This window comes from Camelus dromedarius, chromosome 34 (genome assembly GCF_036321535.1).
Source record: "Camelus dromedarius isolate mCamDro1 chromosome 34, mCamDro1.pat, whole genome shotgun sequence".
NCBI classification, from domain to species: domain Eukaryota; kingdom Metazoa; phylum Chordata; class Mammalia; order Artiodactyla; family Camelidae; genus Camelus; species Camelus dromedarius.
The window spans coordinates 13,994,495-14,017,352 of record NC_087469.1 but is presented as its reverse complement, the minus strand read 5'-3'; the positions used below and the strand labels follow the sequence as shown (position 1 = coordinate 14,017,352).

General features: G+C 43.5%; 1 protein-coding gene across 3 annotated transcripts; it reads left to right on the top strand.

Moving 5' to 3' along the window:
- Positions 1 to 4,116: 4,116 nt before the first annotated feature.
- TMEM218 (transmembrane protein 218) lies at positions 4,117 to 22,522 on the top strand. 3 transcript variants are annotated; one of them, XM_010986495.3, is made up of 5 exons: positions 4,123 to 4,241; positions 11,414 to 11,474; positions 13,685 to 13,869; positions 14,796 to 14,898; positions 18,173 to 22,522. In XM_010986495.3, exons 3-5 carry the CDS (start codon positions 13,760 to 13,762, stop codon positions 18,305 to 18,307), a joined length of 348 nt encoding a protein of 115 aa, XP_010984797.1. In that variant the 5' UTR covers positions 4,123 to 4,241; positions 11,414 to 11,474; positions 13,685 to 13,759; the 3' UTR covers positions 18,308 to 22,522. The 3 variants fall into 3 exon arrangements, with proteins under 3 accessions (XP_031299291.1, XP_010984797.1, XP_064338262.1); XM_064482192.1 differs by lacking the exons at positions 4,123 to 4,241; positions 11,414 to 11,474 and adding exons at positions 11,734 to 11,885; positions 13,290 to 13,552; XM_031443431.2 differs by lacking the exon at positions 11,414 to 11,474 and having other exon boundaries at positions 4,117 to 4,241.
- Positions 22,523 to 22,858: the final 336 nt, after the last annotated feature.

Here is a 22,858-nt window from a genome sequence, read left to right as displayed (position 1 = left end):
CGCCTGACTTGCTTCAGCTAAAACAGCCCCTTTTGCTATTTTCATAAAATTAGTTCCTCTGCAGTTTCTATTAATCAGAACACTCTTTGGAGAGAATTATACTGGAATTTCATCGAACCCTCTGAGTTCAACTGTTATGTGAATCTGATGAATTTTTATCACCTCTGTGAGTGGCAGAAGAGGTAAGGAAAGAAAAAAAAAAAACTTGGGTGGGCTGATGTAAGTGAGCAAAGAGCTCTTACCTCACATCAGCTGAGGTCTTACAGACCTGGGAACACAGATCAGGCTCCCCCACCACACATCTGAGCAGCTTTGTCCCCAGAACACGTCTCCATTTATATAGCTATAATTCCAAATCTTCTTGAAGTTACGGGCTCTTAAAATCTTATGAAAGCTATGGCTACTCTGCCCAGAGAAGCCCATATGCACATATATACTAAATCTTACCTTTCAGTGGGTTTGTGGACACCCACCCCCCCACACACATATGACCCATCCATGGACCCCAGAGTAAAAACTGTCCTGTGCCTTCCTAATCATCTTCACTCTCTAATAACCTTAGACTGAAACAGCCACCTCTGATTCCTTTGTTGAGGAGAGTTTCATTGTTTTTTTTTTAATAAAGAGCATAAAAGTGAGAAAGTTTATCATGTCGGTCATATACCTCTTAGAAAATGGAAGACCAAAGACAACTCATATTGGCTGAAAAAAATGAAAGTCCCAAGTATCCATAGTTGATTATGGTGCACTGTATTTGTCTGGATGAGACATGAGATCAAAATTAGGAAAGTTTTTGACTACTTCTCCTTTCCTCCAGACTATATAACATCAGTCCCGTTCTAAGTAAGATAAGCTCCACATGAGAAAAGAGATGATATGGATGAAAAGTGTCACCCAAAATTAGGCCCACGGAACCAGGGTTCCAGGACCAGCTCTGTCCACTGACTATATGACTTCAGGAAGAAGTAACTGATCTCTATCAATGGAAGATTTTTTAAAATTAAACTACATGATTTCAAAAGTCTGTTTTAGTCCCAACATTCCATGGAAACCGATTCACTAGAGACCTCTAAGATAGTAAGGATCAGAACTTCTAAGGGCCCAATATAAATATTTTAGGCTTATGGGCCACACACTCTGTATTAACTACTCAGCTCTGCTGGTGTGAAATGAAAGCAGCCATTGGCAGCATGTAAATATACGAGTGTGTCTGTGCTGCAGGAAAACCTGACTTATGGCACTGAGATTTGAATTTCATATTTTTCACCTTCGGATTTTTCCAACTATTTAAAAATGTAAACATCATTCTTAGCTTGCAGGTGATACAAAAAATAGCAGGTGCCAGTTTAGGCCTACAGACCATAGTTTGCTGACCCCTAATCTGGGGCAACAGATAAATATTATGATCTGGATAATCACATTGGTAATTCTGGGTGACCTTGAGGGGCCAGTAACTTGGGTTCAACTACTGATAATAGTACTGGAGGAAATGTTCTTTTCTTACTTTTCTTTTCTTTTGTTTTCCAGTTTCCCAATTAGCAGAATAGAACAGTGGTAGCTTTTGCATCTCAGCTAATAACCAACAGTTACCTAAGTTTTGGGTACATTTTCAGACCTGCAGAAATGCAAAAATAATCACACATGAGATAATGAATACAAAAAAACTGGGGGCTTTCTGGCAGAAAAAGGTTTGATAACCATAAAATGAACAAGAAAATTTTATGTCTTCTCTTGAAATCATTCCTTGCATTCCATAATCTTAATGACCCCTCCTTGCTAACCTTCCTCTCTCAGGCAGCATAACAAATGATCTTACACTTTTGAGGAAGAGGAAATTAGGCATTGGCTACTACTGTTTTTGCTTAGAAGAAAAGAAAATTGTAATCAAATGAAATATGATACCTGCATGGCTCCCATGTACTCTCTACACGTACAACGTGAGTGATATGCATACGGCAGAGATACAGAGCACTGTATAAGACTTGGTGTACGGAAGACAATTTTTGAAAAGAGAAAGACTGGATAATCAGGTATTCAATCTTCCCCAGAGTGAACTTCAATTAAGAAATGGCAAAAGATGGTGCACTGTGGTGACAGCACTTCTCTCAATTTCAATGAGAGGGTACGATATTATCATTTAATCAGAAAACAAATACCTCCTCCCAGTTAAGGGGTGAGATATATGTGGGCTTGGGAGGAGGGCCCCTTCTTATGAAGGAGTAAACCTAAAATGTTATCTCCATTCAGGAAGATTTAAGAACTTCGGAGCATCTCCTCAGTCATGCTCTATTCTTAATTTATAACGTAAGTCAGTTTAATCATTAAAAGTGTAAGAAGGTTAACTTTCCCAGTCTCAAGCTTTTGAACGCTTTCCCCCAAAACATTAAGGGCTCAGAACTGGTCCTGAACAGTTAGTCTACACAATGTTATTGTCCCTTATTTGTCTCCACTCTGGCTGAGGCTGGTCTCCACACTATTCTCCAGATACTCAGTGCTCAATCTTGTCTCAACCTTTTCTCTCTATACATTCCCTTCCATCTCTGATCCACCTTTGCCATTCCTACCCATATACCAGGGCCCAGCGTTAGTTCTAGCTGTACCACGAAGACCCATCTTAACTCTAGCCAAAGCAATATTTCCTCCAAATAACACAAGTGAAGAAGTGTTTTGAGAACTACAGCGCTCTGCAAATACGTAGTAGTATTATTATCTTTGGGAAAAATTAACTATAAATTAAGGTTGGCACATTGTCACATCTTGCTTGAAAGTGCTTCCTAATTGTTTCATAAGCCGTTGATGTTAACAAACCACAGGCTATTAAGGCAGGAGTCACATCACATTTCTTTTGTATCCTCAAAGTCCTTACCAGTGGTTAGCTACAGTTAATACTCAATTCCAATGACATGAATTAATCAAAATAATGGCTTTCTTAACCACAGAGCTCCTCACTGGGGCAAGTAAGGTTAAGTTGTTAAACACACAAGAAATTACTGGTTAGTACATATGACTGCAAATGAAACCTTGAAAGTAGAATAAATTTGAGACGTACTTTCAAAGGAATTCAACCGTCTTCTTCCATGTCACTCATAAAGCTGTGATTCAGGAGCTGAATTCCTTAAATCCTGGTTCAGTGTTCCAGGACTGAATAGTTTGCTTCATGATTTTTCAGAATTTTGTGTAAGATCAAAGGTTCAAACACTGCAGCTCTCGGATTTCGTTTTGTTTGTTCTGATTTTTGTCTGTTCGCCCTTCCTGATTCAGCCACAGAGCATGCATCCTCTGTCTTATTTCCTTTAGTTGGCCTCATTTACAGATCCAACAGGTGACATAACCCCAGGACAAAGTCATGGCAAGTTTTAATTTGCAGTTAGGCAAGAGCAGTTTGCTAAAAACAAGGACCAGCTGCAGTTCCGGAAGCCTGGAGGTGTAGCTACAATAGACTGACTTGGTCTGACCCTGGCTCCTCTTCCCCAGTCTGTCCTGTGAGTAGAACCGTCCTTGCAACAGTGTACGTCGTAAGGCTAACGTAAGAATAATGCCACATACAATAAGGCGAGGTAAGGATAAACGAAAACGTGATGTTATTACAACTAGTGCTTCGGGTTAGGTTCCCTCTAGGAAGGCTGTTAGGGATCCTTAAAATTCCTGAGCGTGACCCCCTCACCGAGGCCTAATCTGACTTGCCCCCCAAATCCCGCGGTCCTTCGGAGCCAGTAGGTCGGGGACTGAGATGCCTATCAGACTCCGGAACAGGCACTGACGTCTAGACTGCAGAACACATCGCCACACCTAAAATTGGGAGAGGGGGTTGCCTGGACCTCTGCCTCAAAGCCCGGCTGTGCTGTCTCCGTGGTAACAGCGAAGAAAGCCGGGAGAGCAGCTCTCTTCGGCGCAACTGCCCGCCCTCAGGCTAGACTGACCAATGGTCCCGTGAGTTACCTGAGGCTGGTGTGATTGACAACGGGATGGGGCGAGCTTGGGGAGCCTGGACTGCCTCTATCCAATCGAATTTGAGGACCGACCGGCACCGACCAATCGGGTCGTAAATGAGGGCGTCGTGCCCACCCACCACGCTCTGCGTTGCCTGGAGCCGCGGCGCCCGTAAGCAAATGAAGGGGAAGTTGGGCGTTGAAAGAGCGGCGCTGATTAGCGAATATGGAATCGCCTGATGAAAGCCCACTTGTGATTCGCTCTAAGTAGACTAAAGCCCCTGTGGGCTGGAACTGGCCGGACTGAGAGGTGTGAGTAGGGGACCCGGGAGAGGGGAAGCCAGGTGTAGCGGGTGGAGGTGAGGAAAGAGGGGGCGGCTGCTGAGAGGAGAGAATGGTGGGGCCTGGGGCTGAAGAGGCTGGAGGAAAGCGTGGGCGAATGGCGGTGCGGGGCCCTCTCAGGCTGGACCGCAGGCCCGGCGGTCAACTTGCTGGCAGAGAAGGAAGGCATGTTTTATTTTTCATGCTCCTAAGAAAACGAAATGTCAGTGTCTGATTCGAAATACCCCACGACCCGTAACCTTAATCTCTCTCCCAGCTATTGGGAGGTAGCCGGGGGAACATTCTGAAGATGAGACCTGGGGGCCCCGGGTTGAATCAGCAACAGGGCAGGGAAAAGAAGCTGGATTCCCACTTCCTGGCGGGTTCAGACTCAACGGTGGAGCGTGAAGTGCTGCCTCCTGGCAGCCCCGGGTGGTAGAGTTGACGGACAGACAGTCGCTGCACTTTCAAATCGAAAGAGCACCCAGGAAAAAGTGTGGGAGGATGATGGAATCTGGATCCATTGATCCTCTTTTCAATCAGTGCTTTAAGAGATGATGCCACGTCGATGGCATTTTGGTAGCTTAGCAGTTGATTTTTCCCAGACTTGCATTTTCTTCCATTACAAAGAGGCATTATCCTAATATTTAAAAATTCAAACCATAATGAAGTGTTTAGAGTAGGGAAAAAAAGTATGAAAGATGCTCCCCAATTAATTTTGAAGGTTTGGAACAGCTATAGAGGAAAATGAAAAGGAATCCCCCAGAAGGGCAGTTCACTCTTGTAACCCACTGTTTTGTTTTTTCTTTCTTTCTTTAAGATTTACTTTTTAATGCAGTAACTTTGGTTTATAACATTATATAAGTTTTATGGGTACAACAGTGAACGTCCACTTCCCCTATGCCCTACAGTGTGCTCTCCAGCAAAAATTTAGTTTCCATCCATCACCAAACGGTGGATCCCCTTTACCTGTTTTGCTCCCTCCCACCTTCCCCACTGATATCCACTACCCTGTTCTCCATATCTACCTCTTTGTTTGGGTTTGTTCATTTTTGTTTGTTTATTCCACATGAGTGGAATCACACGGTATTTGTCTTTCTCCATCTGACTTATTTCACTTAGCATAATACCCTCAAGATCTATCCATGTTGTTGCAAATGTCAAGATTTCATCTTTTTTAATGGCTCAGTAGTATTCCATTGTGTGTGTATATGCAACTTCTTTATCCGTTCATCTGTTGATGGGCACTTAGGTTGTTTCCATATCTTGGACATTGTAAATAATGCGATGAACATAGGGTTGCATGTGTCTTTTCAAATTAGTGTTTTCATATTCTTTAGCTAAATACCCAGAAGTGGGTAAGCTGGTAGTTGTATTCTTAACTTCTTGAGGAATCTCCATACTGTCTCCCATAGTAGCTGCCCCAGTTTACATTCCCACCAACAGTATATGAGGGTTCCCTGTTCTCCACATCCTCACTAACACTTTGTAACCCACAGTTTTCTGCTGCTTTCAAGGGCTTGAATCTAAAAATCAGGGGATGGGTGAGACATCCATCTCCCACTACCAGTATCACTGGGGCCACACTACCCTCCGTGGAATCCACATTTGTACTGGACTAATCATCTGGTAATGGTTAGTAGTATTCTCACACGTGATTGACTGATGGGCAGTGTATTTTTAATCCAGTAGGCTGCATGTGCAGGGGTCAGTACCTTAATGTACCCATTTTCTGAGAACTCAGTGTAAGTGTATGTAGAACCAACCGTTAAATGAATGCAGAATGCACCACACATACCTCCAAAAAGTTTTGGACAAACTCTTTCCAAAGAAAGACCTCCAGCATGAGTACAGAGAGGGGAAACTTGGCCCTGTGGTTCCTCTCATTGTCAGCTGCCAAACAGGGTGTTCAAATTTAGACAGGTTATTTTTTTTCCGAATCCAGTCTACCTGCTTTAAATTCCACAGACGTTAAATAAATGGACTTACTTTGGAAACCAGGTTAGCTAGACCATCAGTTCTCAAAGAAGGTTTGAAAATGCCCTGGGTGTTAAATAAAAACACTGTCATTCTTTTTTTTTAAGTAAAAATATACTCAGTAATTTAGCTATTCCAATAAGGTAAATAATCACAAGTATTCCCACACTGAATTCACAAGATAAAGTGATTAGATGTTCACTCCATCCCACAACAGCCCTCTATACTGCATCCAACCCTTCCTTTCCACGCTCGGTAAGAAAATGTATGGTTTGGTTATAAAGTGATGAACTTCATTCGTATAAGAGCTTAGGGGTATTCATCTCATTACTTTAAAGCCATACCATCTATGGAACCCAGTGTCACGTGAACTTTTAAGTTTCTATGGAGGATTGAAGGACAGTGTTTCTAATGATACCAGCTTCAACTACCATTCGCCCTGTATTCTAGGTGGTAGAGTCAGTCCAAGTCTTACAGGTAATTTGTCTAATATCTAGCAGCAACTAAGCTCAACTGGTTATCTTGTTAAGGGCAGTACTATTGGCTCAGCCAACCAAAGAGGAAACCTGCGTCTTCTCTAATGCCGTCCTCCTAAGCACCTTTCCGTTCCCACAGCTACGATGAAGCCCAGACCCTCATCCTCTCTCATCTGGAGGATTGCAATCATCTCCTAATTGGTCACCAATCTCTCTTCTCTGATCTCAATTCATATGCACCCTGCCACCAATGACCTCTTTAAAACTCAAGAATCATCTCAAAAATTTCAGAAATAGTGAATATTACACTGAGTGTTTTACCAAATACCTACACCCTATCAGCTAGGTTAATAAACATGAACATTTTGGCACATCTGCTTAAGTTTTTTTTTTTTTTTTTTTTTTTGTAAAGAAATAAAACATCACAGATTTAGTTCAGATCTTGTTGTTCTCTTTCCTGGCCCCATTCCCCTTCCTTCCAACCTCCCCAGAGACAGACACTCTTCTGAAATTGTTGTGTATCATTCACACCCATGCTTTCATATCTTTACTATCTATGTGTACCTCGTATTACTATTCAGATATTTTTTAATTTTAAAAATACAAGTAGTAGACTACTGTGGGCTCCATTCTGCAGCTTGCTTTTAGACTCAGTATTATTTTTGAGATACATTCTAGGTACAGCTAGATCAGGTTTGTTCATTTTAAGTGTTCATTATAAGTATATAATACCCATTCCCTTACTGATGGGCATTTAGGTTTTTTTCGGCTGTTTCGTTGTTATGACCATTCTTGTACGTGTCTCTTTCTGCCAGAGTTTCTCTAGGACAGTGGTTCTTCAAGGGGATGTTACTGCCCCTCTGGTCACTTTGGAATTCGTGAGGGCATCTTGGGTTATTATTGTGATTTTGGAGGTGAGGCCAGGTTTACAAAGCAGGGCTGGGGGTGCTAGATGTCCTGCAATAGGCTGGACAGCCCCCGACAGTGAAGAACTGTCCTTCATCCTGCACAACTTTTGAGCGTCTCACAGGATACTTATGTGTAACACGAGCCTAGAACCTAACTCCATTTTTTGTATAAACATAATGTATTTTTTGGCACAGTTTAATATAGTAAAATTTCCAGGAATACAAGTCTAATGTAAATCAAGGGGAAATCATATTTGTGGCTTGGAACTTTAACAAGTGTTGTTCATTGCCCTAGAAAACCAGAGAACTGAAGGCAGCCCAGCTCGTGGTATTTGAGTCGCGGTACAACACACCTGCACCAGCCTGCGTTTGTAGCTTTTGCGTTCAGGGTGATTCTAAGTTTAGCTGAAAGCATCTGAGTGCTGTACTTCATTACGTATGCTGGTGTAGTCAGCCCGAACATTTGTATACTTAAACATATGTTGTTTTATTATGAATCACTTTCCATTTAAAATTGGCTTCTATGTATGACAAAAAGGAGAAGGTCTAGTTTTATTGTTTTCTGATTGGATCACCATTTGTCCCAGCATTATCTGCGAAACCCTTTACCCATGAATCATAAAGTCAGCTCTGTCCTGTGCAAAGTTTTCTCATCAACGCACGGATCTGTTTTTCTGGGTTCTCAATTTTATTCCACTGGTCCATGCATCTTTATGCCACCATCACACTGTTTTAATTACCTTCATTTTATAATGTGTCTTGTGGCAGTTGGTAACATGAAAGGCAAGTTTCCATCCCAGTTCTCAGAATTTGTGTTCATTATTCTTGGGCGCTTGCTCTCCCATGCGAATTTAGGATCCATTTTCAGGTTCCACAAAAAATTATTTTTAGATTTTGCTTAGAGTTGCATTGAACTGCTAGATTAAGGAAAATTGAGATGCTTCAGTATTGAGTCATCCCATCCATCCAGGAACATAGGTCATTTCTCTATTCAGGCCTTTCAAAAATATGTATCTTCAAATACAGTTTTATAACTTTTGCTATAAAAACCTTCACACCTTTTGTTGGACTTATTCCTACTTACACATGTATGCATATTCATACACACATCTTTTTATCACAGAAGTTTTAAATATATTCAAAAGTATAGAAAATAGTACAGTAGACACCCATGTGCTCACCATCCAGCTTCAAGCAATTAACTCATGACCAGTCTTGTTTCACATTAGCCCCCTTCTTCTCTGCCCCAGATAATTATGAAGTTCTGAGACATCGTTTTCTGTTATCTGTGTTGTTTGTGTGTGTTTGTGTCTATCTGTATAACAAAAATAATCTTTTAGCAGGATAAACACAATACCATCACATTTTTTTAAAAAATATAAATTTTTCACTTAAAAAATTAAACAGCAGTTCCTTTATATCATCAAATAACCAGTACTGCTCAGATTTCCCCAGTCATCTCATAGAAGGTTTTTGATAGTTGATTTGTTTGAATCAGGACCCAAACAAAGCCCATATATTATGTCTGGCTGATATGTCTCTTCAGACTTTCTTTGAAGTAAACATTTTGAGAAAAAAAAAGTGTAACACATACAGGAAAGTATACAAATCAGCAGTATACAGCTAGATACAATTTTTAAAAATTAACAGTCATGTAACCAACACCCAGATGAAGAAACAAAATTTCACAAGCACCCCAGAACCCCCTTCATGCCCCCACCAGTCACTACTTTCTACAAGGTAACTACACTCCTGAGTTTTAACCCCAAAATTAGTTTGACCTTTTTATGAGCGTCATGTACATCGAATTATATATACAGTATGAACTCTTGTGTCTAGCTTTTTACACTCTGTATTTGTGAAACTCATCCACGTTGCTGGGCACAGTTGTAGTTCATTTTTGCTGCTTTATATTATTGTATGAATGAATAGATTTTATGTCTAATACCCCACTTTCTCTATTCGATTGATGGATATTTAGGTTGTTTCAGTCTTTCACTGTTTGAAATAGGGCTGCAGTGAACTACAAGTTACTAAAAGAGCTTATGTGTACGTGTCTGTTGGGAACACACCCAGGAAGACAAGACCTGGGTCTAGGGTTCGTGTGTAATCAGCTTTATGCAATTTTGCCAAATAGTCTCCAAAGCAGTAGTGACCACTTACACGCCCAGCAGCAGTGTCTGAGGTTTCAGTTACCCCTCGTCTGTGTCAACACCTGACATTGCCTGTCATTTTCATTGTAGCCATGCTGGTAGGCGTCTAGAGTACTGCATTTCGGTTTTTCACTTGCAGTTTTGTGATCACTAATGAAGCCGAGCACCTCTTCAGATATTCATTGGCCATTTTTATAGCCTCTTTGTCAAGTATTTATTCTTAGGTGCTTGATTGATCAGTTTCTGAGAGACGTATATTAAAAAATCTCCCACTAAATTTATGAGGTTTTCCACTTACTGCAGAGATGCTATCGATTTTGGCTTTACGTATTTTGAGGCTTTGTTTTAGGCTTATTTGTTGTGAGTTGTAGCTTTTTGTTAAATTATTCCTTTTGTGACTGTCATTATTAATATATTTAAAAGCTTTACATTCTGTTTTGCTTGATACTAACATTGCTTCATCAAGCTATATTTTATTTTGTTTTGCTTTGCTTGTTTTTTTTTAAATTGTGGTTAAAAAAAACCCACATATGTAAAATTTACTATCTTAACCATTTTTAAGTGTTCAGTTCAGTAGTGTTAAGTATATTTACATGGTTGTGCAACAGATCTCTAGGAAACTTTCATCTTGCAAAACTGAAGCTCTGTGTTCATTGAACAACTTCCCCTTTCCCCTCTTCCCCTTCTTTTTGTTTTGTTAGTGTTTGTTTTGTATGTCTTTTTCAATTTCTTTCTTTTCAGCCTCTCTCTCATTTTGCTTTCTGTGCGGCTTTTATAAAGAGCTATTTCTAAAAAGATCTAATATGAGAATCTCTTCTAAGATTCAAGTGTAGACTGCCTGCATTCACTATGATTACTGTTGTATTTGGGTTTATCTTTACAATCTTATTTTGTATTTTCCTTTGTTTCTTTCCACTCCTGACTTCTGCTTTCTTCCTTTATTTTTTTCACTCTCCTAGAATGGAAGGTATTCATCCTATTTCTGTTAATTGGTGTTCACCTATGTGTTTTTTAACTTGCGTATTTAGCCTAAGAAAACCTATGGGTAATCATTAACGCTTACCTCCTCAGAGCAAAATAATAGTAATAACTCTCACCTCCTCAGAGCAAAATTAAGTTTGAGCTGTCCTTCCTCATCTTCCACTTAACTCTTGACAGATATTTTAGTTCTCCCTTGTTTTTAACTCGTCAAAAAATTAGTCACTATCATTACGGAAGTCTTACTGTCAGTATTTCCCAGTATTTTTCTCACCATCCCTCCCTACATACCACTTCTTTCTTGGTTCATTTTCCTTCTTGGTGAAGTATGTCCATGAGAGGTGAGCTCCATCCCAGCCTTCGTCTGAAGACTTTGTTATTTTATACTCACTGTAGTGGGAGCCTTGCACGCTGACCTCCCTACAGAGAGGGTTCTGTTTGTTTCTACCAGAATCCTACGGGCTTCTCGCTTTTAGTCTAGGTTCATGTTAACGTTACTACTTGGGATTCCCATGCCACATCGACAGTGTGACTCGAACCCCTCTCCTGTAGGGGATGCAGATTTCTCCTGGGTTATTCTCTTCTCCACCCAAGTCAGCAGCAGATGTTTTAGTCCGTATTTCAAAGACAAGTGAGCTGTCTCAGAGCCTGTTGTCATGCCTTGTTCTCAGGTCAAGATCTCTGTGCCGTGGGTCTGAGACCTCATCTGTCCAGGAGAGGACCACTCCTGAGGTTTGTACCTGGTTCCAGGAATCTGCTGCTGCTCACTATGCAGGCTTTGAGTGACATTTTTGTCTACAGCATTAAAGATTTCTGTTTATGGCTTTCAAGCTCCCCTGTGTATTAAATTCTTTTTGTTCTATTTGAGTAAGCATTTCTACATGTTTGCTGTCGTGTGAGGTCCTTCCCCGGTCAGCTGTCCAGTGTATTGACCAGAATTGACATTCCTCTGTTTCTAAAATTAGATACGATCCTGTCACTCCTTCACTTGACTTCTGTGGACTTGCCAGCACTGCTTCATTTATTCATCCAACAAATATTTATTGCTGATAATCTCTGTGGAAAGAACTGGGGAGATCTGTAGTGAGCAAGACAGAAAGTCTCTGCCCTCTTGGAGTTTACCATTCTAGCTGGAGAGACAAAGTAAGCCTGTGAACAACACCAAAATGTAAACCAAAGTTTGTGACATGAGCTCTGAAGGAAATAGAGTGAATACAGGTTCCTTTAGCTAGGACAGTCAGAGATGGCATCTGAGAGGCTACATCTAAAGCTGGATCAGAAGGATGAGGAGAAGTCAGCCCTGCAGATAGTAGACGGCTTGTCTGGGGGCAGGGTTTAATTCCAGGCAGTGGGAACAGCAGGTACAAGGACCTGGAGGTGGGAGAACCCTTGGTGTGTTGAGTTACTGACAACACCATTGTGCTCTAAGGAGGGGAGAATGGGCCAGAGGTGGTCGGGGGTGGTAGGGGGCACCCATCTCCTGCCATCCCCTGTCTGCCCCACCCCCCCCTTACTCTGTCCTCTGGCCCCACCTTTTCTCTCCCAAATGGGCCCATGCAAAGCTACCTCCTTTATAAAGCCTTTCTCACATCTCAACTCCCATCACACTTTGTTTTTTTTACTTACCAGAATAGAGAGTTCGAGATTTGCAGATACTAACTACTGTAACAAGTTTATACTGTGCAGCACAGAGAACTACATCAGTATCTTGTAGTAACCTATCATGAAAAAGAATATGAAAACAAATATGTGTATGTTCATGTATGACTGAAACTTTATGCTGTGCACCAGAAATTGACACAACATTGTAAACTGTCTATACTTCAATAAAAAACAAACCGAAAAGATTTTGAAAAAGAATGGAGAGTGGTCTACATGACAGTGTTCTCCAATAAGTCTTAACCCTCTGTTGGAAGAAATGTCTCATTTACCTCTGTGCTCCCAGCTTGTAGCACAAAGCTCTGCTCGGTAGACACAAAATCAGTGGTGACTGAAAAAAATGTGATTTTTTTGTTGGTTTTTTTAGTGGTTTATACTTAGGACTTACTTTCCAATATTTTTATAGCAGGACTTCTTATGGATAATAAGTTTTTGGTATTTAAGCCATCAGGGTAAAGAAAACCATCAGCTTGAGGAGGAATTTGTTTGGCTGAAGGCTCAAGACTTGCCTCTGATGCATATAGGGAAAACCAGGGGAGATACTGTGGTATGACATTACCCTGGAGAGGGTGGAATAGTGGCCCCAAAAAGGACATATCCACATCCTAACCCCTGGAACTTGTGAATGTGACCTTATTTGGGAAAAGGCTCTTTGCAGATATAATTAAGTTAAGGATCTTGAGATCACGAAGGATCATCTGGGTGGAGCCAAATCCAATTAGCAGATGTTAATACTGTCCCATCACATGATCCCTCAGTTACCTCTTCTGTAACCTGGATATGATCATACCTACCTCAGAAGCTCAGGGCCATGACTGAATGAGATGTATTTGTAAGGTGCTCAACACAAGTGAATGTTCAAAAATAGTGATGGCTTTTCTTCTCCAGGGACTGAGAGTTTGCCTCCTTTTAAGAATAAAAAATCAGCAAAAGAGTGGGCCATTTGTGTCTCGTGACTGTCCAGTGAGTCACAGCTCACACCACAGACTTAACCTGAGAGGGCACTGGGACTCTTGGGTCCCGACGCCTCTTGCAGCCCTTGGGAAGTCCAGCTTCTGGATTGTGGGAAGAGAAACCAGAACTTAGATGCCAAACCTGAACTGACCCACACGGAGCAGAAAGCCGCTGCTCAGTCCTCACCAAGGAGAAAGGTGTGGGCTCTAAATTTCTGATTCCGATTAAGGGACTCAGCCTTCCCAAAGACCTGTACTGATGAATCCTCCAATCATCAAAAATCCCCCAGAATTGATCAGGACTTTCTATGTTTGTCTGAATGCCCTTAGGAGACCCAGGAGCACGCCGAAGTCGGATGGTACCCGGGACAGCTCATCGCACCGGTCACCTGCCTGTCTCCACGCATGGCCGGCACCGTGCTGGGCGTGGGGGCCGGCGTGTTCCTCCTTGCCCTGCTCTGGGTGTCGGTGCTGCTGCTGTGTGTGCTGTTGTCCAGAGCCTCCGGGGTAGCTAGGTAAGGCCTTCTTGCCAGCTGGGAGTCCCAGGTAAAAGCAATTAGAAGCGAAATCGCTGACGCTTGTGAAGCATTGAGGATTCAGAAGCTCGTTGTTGTAATTACTGGCAGTTGGAATGAGTTGCATTTTAACCTCTTATCATAAGCACTCGCTGTGTTATTTGTGCTCGGAAGCAGAGGTGGGAGGAGAGGGAGGTGGTATCTGTCAGCTCTCAGTGCAGAGATGGAGACACAAGAGATGAAGACACAAGAGATGAAAGGAGGATCTGTTTTCACTGCCTAAAGAGCGTCTCGGGGGTGTGCGTGTGCGTGTTTCTTGATTGTTCAGAAAGGAGGATCTGTTTTCGCTGCCTAAAGAGCGTCTCGGGGGTGTGCGTGTGCGTGTTTCTTGATTGTTCAGATTTATGGCAGGTGCTTGGACCAGTCCCCAGGGCTCTAGACCTGGGCCCGGGGACACTGAGGAGGCTCTGGGTGACTTGGGCGGGCACCCTGTTAGGTGCCACACACTGACTCTGAGAACACCACAGAGTCGCACCCTCTGGCTGGATAATGCGGGTGCAAAGCAGCAAGTTACATAATTTACGAAAGTATTCTTGGTTCAAGGCCCCGCAGTGGGGGTGGGGGAAGGCTGCTTCTGTTTTTCCTGATTATGACCATGCAGAGGCAAAAATGAAAACTCCCAATTCCCATTCTTAGGAATTTGGAACTACCAGGGGTAAACAGGAGCGCATCCCGCTGGTACCTGTCTGGGAGGAAGGGCGTTGGGATGAAGAGGAAACATTTCTCAATGCCCTGGGCCACATGGGCAGTGCAGGAGGCACCGTTAAGGGACTGGAGGAGAATATTGATCCCAGGGCAGGGCCAGTCCCGGCCTGACTGATTAGAGAGGAAACTAAACAGTGCTTTTAACTCTCTTTCGACCCCAGGTTCTCTGTCATTTTCGTGTTCCTCGGGGCTCTGATCGTCACTGCTGTCCTGTTGCTCTTACCCCGAGCCAGCGAATTCCCAGCCCCCGAGGCTGAGATGAAGGTAAAACCGTAAGATTTGTTTTGCCTCCTTAGTTGTAATTCTTCTTTCTCTTGGACTAGACCTGCGTCCTGCCCACCACGGTCCCTGATGCCAGGTGGGCAGAGATGTGTTAGAACAATTGGAAAGTTGACACCTGAAGGGGTGGGGGGAAGCTCAGAGGGAGTTTTAAGGAGTCCCCCTCCCCGCCCCCAGGAAGAGCACCTGCTTCTGATGCTCACGTGCAGCACTGCCCACAACTCTTTGCCTGATTTGGTCTCATCTCCGCTTTGCATCAAGTGGAAAGAGCAGTGCGTCCAGAAGCCACGTCGCCTCTGGGGCTGGGGAAGAGCCTGTCCTGAGTGAGAGAGTCCCGCCCCCGAGGCCTCAGCACAGAAACTGATCCCCACCCACACGTACGCAGGGCCCTCAGATGCCAAATGACACGCTTTTCCATCCCCACGTGTTTGACTTTTCCACTTGTGAAGTGGAGGGAGTACTTTCCATAGGGAAGAGCCGGCGGGTGGGGCGGGAAGCAGAAGTTGTAGAGATAGTTGCATTTAATACTAATAGGTCTTTGGGGAAGTTCCTTTGGTCCTTGTTTCCAGAACCACATCTCCCAGCACCTACCTGTCTGAATGGATTTTTCTTGTCTCTCTCATAGACCACCCCCCAGTCTGGTTCATTCCTGAGTGGGGCTCTGGCTTTGCCATGCACATCTGGTCTCAGACCCCTATGATCGTGATAATGGTCTTGACTTCCTGTGTCCCATTACTCCTTCTAGCAGCTTCTTTCCTCCATTTTAATTTTTTAAGTTGTGATGATGGCAGTAGCTAACATCTTTTAAGGCATCCCTGTGTGCCAGGTTCTGTGCTAAGCACGTTATTTACATGGTCTCATTTAAACCTCAGGACAACCCTAAGTGGCATGAAATAGGTACTATTAGTATCCCCATTTTATAGGTAAGGCCACCGAGGCCAGAAGAGATTAAGGTAACTTGCCAAGATCAGACAGTATAGGAAGAGGCAGAGCAAGGATTCAGGCTGAGGTCTGTCTTTAAAACCTTCATCGTTGGGGACTCAACAGAATCCTAGGGAACATCACAGAGTTCATAGGTGACTATTTAGACAGCAGTACACAAAATTATATAACTTCTGAACTAAAATCAGCACACATTTCCAATTCTATCTAGGACTAACCATGGCAAGAGGGAGGAAATTCGTTCTGAAAATTCCACGGGAAATTCTTACCACACAAAGTTAAGGAATTTTTTTCACACATGCCAGGGTTTTTGGTCAGCAGTTGAAAACCACCCTGACCATCTCAGGACCGTGTGTGAGATCTAGGGTGAAGACTCCCACCCTGGTCTCCCAGTCTGGCAGGGGAAGAACAGTGAAGGCCGTGCATTTCCAGATCCCTGCAGATGTGAACGCTGGGAGAAGGGCACAGAGCAAGCGCTGTTTGGAAAGCCATCCCTGTGTCCTCTATTGCAGGAGTTTCAGACTCAGGAGAGCAGAATGGGCTTTGAGCAAAATCCATTCGTCAGCACGGCCAGCAGGACTGGCGTTCTCATTTTCATGTTTTGAGCACCAGCCCCTGCAGCCGCCCGGCTCAACATAGTATCAATAATACATGGCCTGGGCCTGCCGCACCCAAGGCCTGCTAATTGGCTAATTAAAAAGGGAACCTTGTTGAATGAGCAAACATGGAGCCCGCGAGAGACTTGTTCAGTGCTGGAGCCAAGGTCAAAGTCATGTCAAAGCTGTCTTATCACATTGACCTTTGTTGTAAGTTGGCTGTTGGGGTAACCTCCGGAGTAGCCCTTTGCTTCTTGGCAAATCTGGGGCTCAGTGATCACAGCAGAGCTTGGACTCGACAAGGTGGATCACAGCAGAGCTTGGACTCGACAAGGTGGATCCACCACTGCTGTAACAAATTACCACAGACTTAGTGACTTGCAACACAAATGCACTGTCTTCTAGTTCTGTCGGGTAGAAGTCCAAAATCAGCCTCACTGGACCAAAATCAAGGAGTTGGCAGGGCTGTCTTCCTTTCTGGAGGTTCTGGGGAAGAGTCTGTCTCCCCGCCCTTTCCTGCTGCTAGAGGCCACCCTTGGCCCATGGCCCCTTTGCTCCGTCTTCAGAGCCAGCAGAGTAGTCTCTCAACACCACCTCCATCCTCACAGCCCTGCCTCTGACCCTCCCCCCTGCCTCCCTCTAGCACTTGTAAGGACACTTGTGATGACACTGGGCCACCTGGGTAGACACACCAAGCCAGTCCTCCTACTTTAAGGTCAGTTGATGAACAACTTTCATTCCGCCTACAACCTTAATTCCCTTCTGTCATGTAATTTAACACATTCACAGTTTCTGGAGATGTGGATGTGGGCATTTTAGAGCCAGATTCTGTGACCATAATCGCCTTTCAGGTACTTTGGGTTCCCTTTAGGAGCTGGGTTCTGAAAGCTTCTGGACTTGCAATGTCCCCAGTCACTTGCTTTGTGCTGCTCCATTAAGTCTGTAGATTAAAATGCTTTTTCCTGCTGCCATTTGGACCCAAGGAAAAGAGAGCTCTGGCAGTGAACAGTGGACAAGTGGGTAGAGTCAATACCAGTTGTAAGTATTTGTCAGCAAAGACCAGCTGTTCCGGGGCCTCAAGTATGACTGGTTGCCAGGCAACCAACTATATGATTTGGGGCAAGTTACTTATCCTCTTAGTGATTCAGTGTCTCAGGTAAATGGCCTGGAATTCGGGGTTATGAACGTTAGGGTTCAGAACTCTTCTGATGAAAATTTTAGAGTCACTTATTTTATTTTGAAAATGACCCCTCCTGATTGGCAATGGATTGATGATTTAGGGGTTTGAATCTTGGATATGTGGGGTTTATTATACAGTTGTATTTTTTATATGTATTCAAAATTCTCCAGAATGGAAAGTTAACAGCAACAAGATGATCCTTCCTAAGACCAAGCGAGCAAGCTTCTCGTTCACGCCTGCAGATGACTCACTCCACAACGTGACAGACCTCGTCCAGGGTCTCCAGAGTGCTTATGAACTGCCCACATTGAGCCATTTGTCTCCTGTACTTCACTCAGCCTTTCTTTAGCTTGTATTTCCAGCTCAGGGCATAGAGAAAAAGGTTGGTTCTTTCTTAGCCATTTACAGAGTAGACTCGGCAGAATGTTGCTGGAAGTTACAAACGTGGACATTCTCTGAGCCCATTCATCTGAGATTTCAGATGAGCACAGCCAGGATGTGGAAATGATAGTAGTTTCATTTTTGATGTTTCTTTCTCCAGATTGTGGATGCCTTTTTCATCGGCCGCTATGTCCTGCTGGCTTTCCTCACTGTTGTCTTCCTTGGAAGCCTCTTCTTGGTGCTAATCCATCACATCCTGGAACCAATCTATGCCAAACCACTGCGGTCCTACTGAGCACCCTTCAGGAAAACCAGACCCTATCTTCTCCCTCACTTTGATGTCACTGATGAGCAGAAGGACACTGTTCAGAGCCTTGTTTTGGCAGCCTTCATACCTTAAGATCAGAGGAACATCCATCCATCACTAAGACAAACCCTGTGAGTCCTGGCTTGCAGAAACGGTTGCAAAGTTGCCCCTGGGGAGAGAGTCGCACCAGTTCAGGAGGGATATTACTGTCTTCTTAGCCCCGGTACCTCAGGTTTTCAGTCTCTTTTGAAAGGGAAACAGCAACAGTGATTTGCTTACAGTAGATTTTCAATCAAGACATCAGTAAGTGAATTTTGGGGAAAGGAGCACTTTGGCTTCTGCTGTCCAATAGATGGAAAAACCTGGTCCTTTCTGATAACTCGTAAAATTCTTAGTTACAAGGTCAAGATCATTTGAAAAGGGTAGGTGCCAAAGTTCGAAAGGTAATTTTCATGTGATGACCCGGAAACGTTCAGGTGTCAGTTAGGAGCACTCTGTGCACATCACGACTCAGGGCTCTACAAGGGTAATGGTGTCCCTTCCTTCTGCTCCCAAGAAAGTCAGCAGCAGCCAGAAGACCGACTTCCACCCCAAACTCCTGGCCACAGCTTTCTGAATCTAGTGTTTCTATGTTTGGGGTTTACTCGGGGGTATGGAGATGTCGGTTGTTTGTCTTGCTGCTCTGTCTCTCTGGATTCTTTTTCTTCCAGGATTCAGTAGCCTTTGTTGCCTTATTTAGTTACTGTAAGAGCCCATTTGGGGTAACTGTCTTCTCTTTCATCTTTGTAGCTCTTTCTCCAAAGCTGGTGAGGAATGTCTATTCCTAGGGTCAGAGATACCTTATAATTTACACCTAAGCCCCCAGCTGAAGTGAAATATGTCATTACACGGAGCGGCTCTGGGCTGGTTCCACTTTGGAAGTCTCATCCCGGCTCCCGAGAGCTGTTTGAAGAAGGATCTTCTGGCTTAAAATGAAAAGCCAGAAAAAAAATTGGAAAAAGAAATTTGATTGAGGACATGCTATATGCCAGTAGTACACTAGTCTATTTTTTTTTAATTTTTTCACCAATGTAAATGACAGGCTTGTGTGTTAAGAACAAAAATGCATTTCATACAAAGGGTAGTTTAGCCCGACCTGCCTTCTGTTGGCCCCATAACTACCAGCAGAGGTGAAACGGATGCTAGGTTACTTTCTACCTTCATATGCAAAGTCCCCACAGGGTTGGGATAAGAAGTAGAATGCTGGGAGGCACAGCATGAATTTCACTGAGTTCTACATGGGGCGTCCTGATAACCAGTGCCGAATACGGCCCCCCTTGTTTTCACGGCCTTCCTGGGGGCGAGGCTTAGAGGACATCCCTTAAACACGAACCATCTCATTCATGGTTCTTTGAGCGATGGTCTTAGAGCAGGTTGTGCAACCCAGAGGGGATCCCATGACAGACTGTGATGATCCCGCTGTTGCGAAGTGGGGGAGGGAGGGTGAATCAGGGTTTTTATATAAGAAAACAGGTTATTTCATAGCCTCTTAAAACTGTGTCCTGACAAAAACTAAATTAGCAGGAGGCCACCCTATCCCCACAATGGAGACGTTCGTCTGATCCACTAGGTGGCGCTGTGTGTTACGCTTTAGAAGTCTCAAGCCACCAAAACACACTAGGTTAATTTTTTGACGAGTTCCTTGTGTTTCTCACTTATAAAATAGAAGTAAAGCTAACATTTTTTGCTGATGCACGGGATCTGACATTTCATCTAAAAATTAATCAAACTTACTGTAAGATGCTCAGTTATAAGGGAGTGCTCAGCCATTCATCCACACTGCACAGAGCAGGTGTCACCATTCACTCAGCGTCCACTGTGTGCCTCCTGGGGGTAAAGCATGGTTCTGCTGCAGTAAATCAGCCCAAGGATGAGACTCTGAGGAATCTAGGCTGTCTTCTTCACTCCCACCCTGGGAGAAGGGCATCCAAATCATTTAACAATATTTTAATTCTTTAAAAATTTTTTATATTTTTATTGAACTGCAGTTGATTTACAGTGTTAATTTCAGGTGTACAACAAGGCGATTCAGCTATACATATACATACAATTATATTTTCTTCAGATTCTTTTCCATTATAGCTTATTGCAAGAAATTGAATATAGTTCCCTGTGCTGTACAGTAGGTCCTTTTGTTTATCTATTTTGTATATAATAATGTATACCTGTTAATCCCAAACTCCTATCTTATCTCTCTCCCCTCTTCTTCCCCTTTGGTAACCATAGTTTATTTTCTATGTCCATGAGTCTATTTCTGGTTTGTAAATAAAATTTGTATCTTTTTTTAGATTCCACATATAAGTGATATCATATGATGTATGTCTTTCTTTGTCTGACTTACTTCACCTAATATGATCATCTCTAGGTCCATCTGAAATGTTTTTATGCCAACATAAACTAATCCATTTCTTGTTCTGTTCTCTAAGGCAGAAACTTTTCTATCACCTCTGTCTCATTGCCGCTGCAGGTGAAGCATTTTTGTTTTCCTTTTATTTTTATTCACGTGTAAAGAAACCTGCTGCAGTTATTTCAGATGAGAAACAGGCGGAGATTTTTAAAGTGGCGCAGTTGGTGGTGGGGCTCCAGCTTGACATCGGGCGGGATTCCTGACGTCTCGTTTCTCAGATAGTTTAAAGATCGGTTTTGACTTTCCCGACAACTCCTTATTTTTTACATTGGTTAATCCTACTTCTTCACTTTACCCACCATTCCCCTGATGCATATCCAAAAATGGTGAACGTTTCATTAAGGAATTCCGAATTGACATTTCCAGTACAAGTAACAAACATTTTATCATAACTTCCTGGCTTAAACCTTTAAGTATTTGGCTCTTACTACATAGGAGCAAGTTTCCAGCCATGGGAATTGAAACTGCATGGAAATGAATCTGGAGAAGGGTTGACGATCCTCACAGGAGCATAAAAACTCGGGCCTGAAAGGGATGTTGTAGTCCACCAAGTTTAACCTTTACTCTCTGTCTCAATAGTTGGGAATATTCTTTTCTTCCCATGCTGGAATCACAACTTTTATTATATTTAGCAAACAAGCTAGACATTTTTCTAGGTATTAACTTACGTAATCCTCATGGCAACCCTGTGCAATAAGCACTCAGCACCCCCACTTCACGGACGGGGCACAGACACAGAGGGGCGAGGTGGTTTGCTTGAGGTCACTCAGCGAGGGATTAAATAGGAGTCGGGACCTGAGGTCGGGCAGTCTAAGCTCTTAACTGCTTGATACTCTGTTGCTTCATAAGATGAAAACACAGGGAAAGGAGGGACCAAGGTAATACTGAGGAGAAGCAGCTGAGTCTAGTGGAAAATCCAGAATCTTAGGGATTGGCCAGGAATCAGGGCCAAGTTTAAAGGTCACGTGGGGCCTCAGGGACAGCATCACCGTTCACCTCTGGCTTTGGCAGGTCTCTGTGCTCTTAGACTTTGGCATCCCCCTCACCTAGAGATACTCACCCATGGGGCAGCTTGTGGATCTAGTGACCAAAGACTTACACAGCAATCTCTCTCTTCAGCACTGTTTTCTGTCTACCCAGAAAGTTTGATACTTGGGTTGGTTTTCAGAAGTGCCGGTGGAAGAATCAAGGCCACAAGCCAAAAATGTGCATATGTTTCTTGATCTCTGTCTCTAGCAGATCCCGGTGGTTGCTGTTTACTCAAGGAAAAAAAAATGTTTCCAAGTCCCTGCACTGGCACCCCAACACACACCCTCCTGTCTCAGGTTCCTGGGACCTAAGAAATGACAGCAGGGATCAAAATCGGGCCCAGAACCATAGACAGAATGAGAAAGCTCATTTTCTGGTCTTGCTCACATGCTCTGGACACTGTAGAAGGTGTGCATCAGCCCTGATCCTGCCTGCAGAGAGCTCTCGGGGTACTTACACACGTGGCAGCTATGCGGTACCTAGGTGCTCCATGGCCATCCTTCCACTTAAAAAAAAAAATCTTTGAGAATTTCTTCAGTTTTGCTGTCTTCAAATTGATATTGCCCCCGTTTTACACTGGGGACATGTAATAGTTTCCTGTCACTGCTGTAACAAATCACCACAAACCGAGTAGTTCACAACAATACAAATGTATCATCTTACAGTTCTGGAGGTTGGAAATCTGAAATGGGTTTCACGAGGCTAAAATAAAGGTTTTGGAGGCTCGAGGGGAGAATCCTGTTTCCTTGCCTTTTCCAGCCATGGCCTTTCCTCTCTCTTCAAAGCCAGCATCTTCTAATCCAATACCTGACACTGCAGCCTCCCTCTTTGATTTATAAGGAGACATGTGACTCCACTGGGCCCACCCTGACATCCCAAATAGTCTTCCCGTCGCATGGTCCTTAACCACATCTGCAGAGTCTCATTTGCCATGTAAGACAACATTCACCGGTCCTGGGAATTAGGATTATGGACCTCCCTGGAGCAGGGGGCGTGATTCTGCCCCCCATCAAAGGACTGCTGCCTTGCACCCTCCCTCTCCCATCCTCCCTGCACCCCCCGCC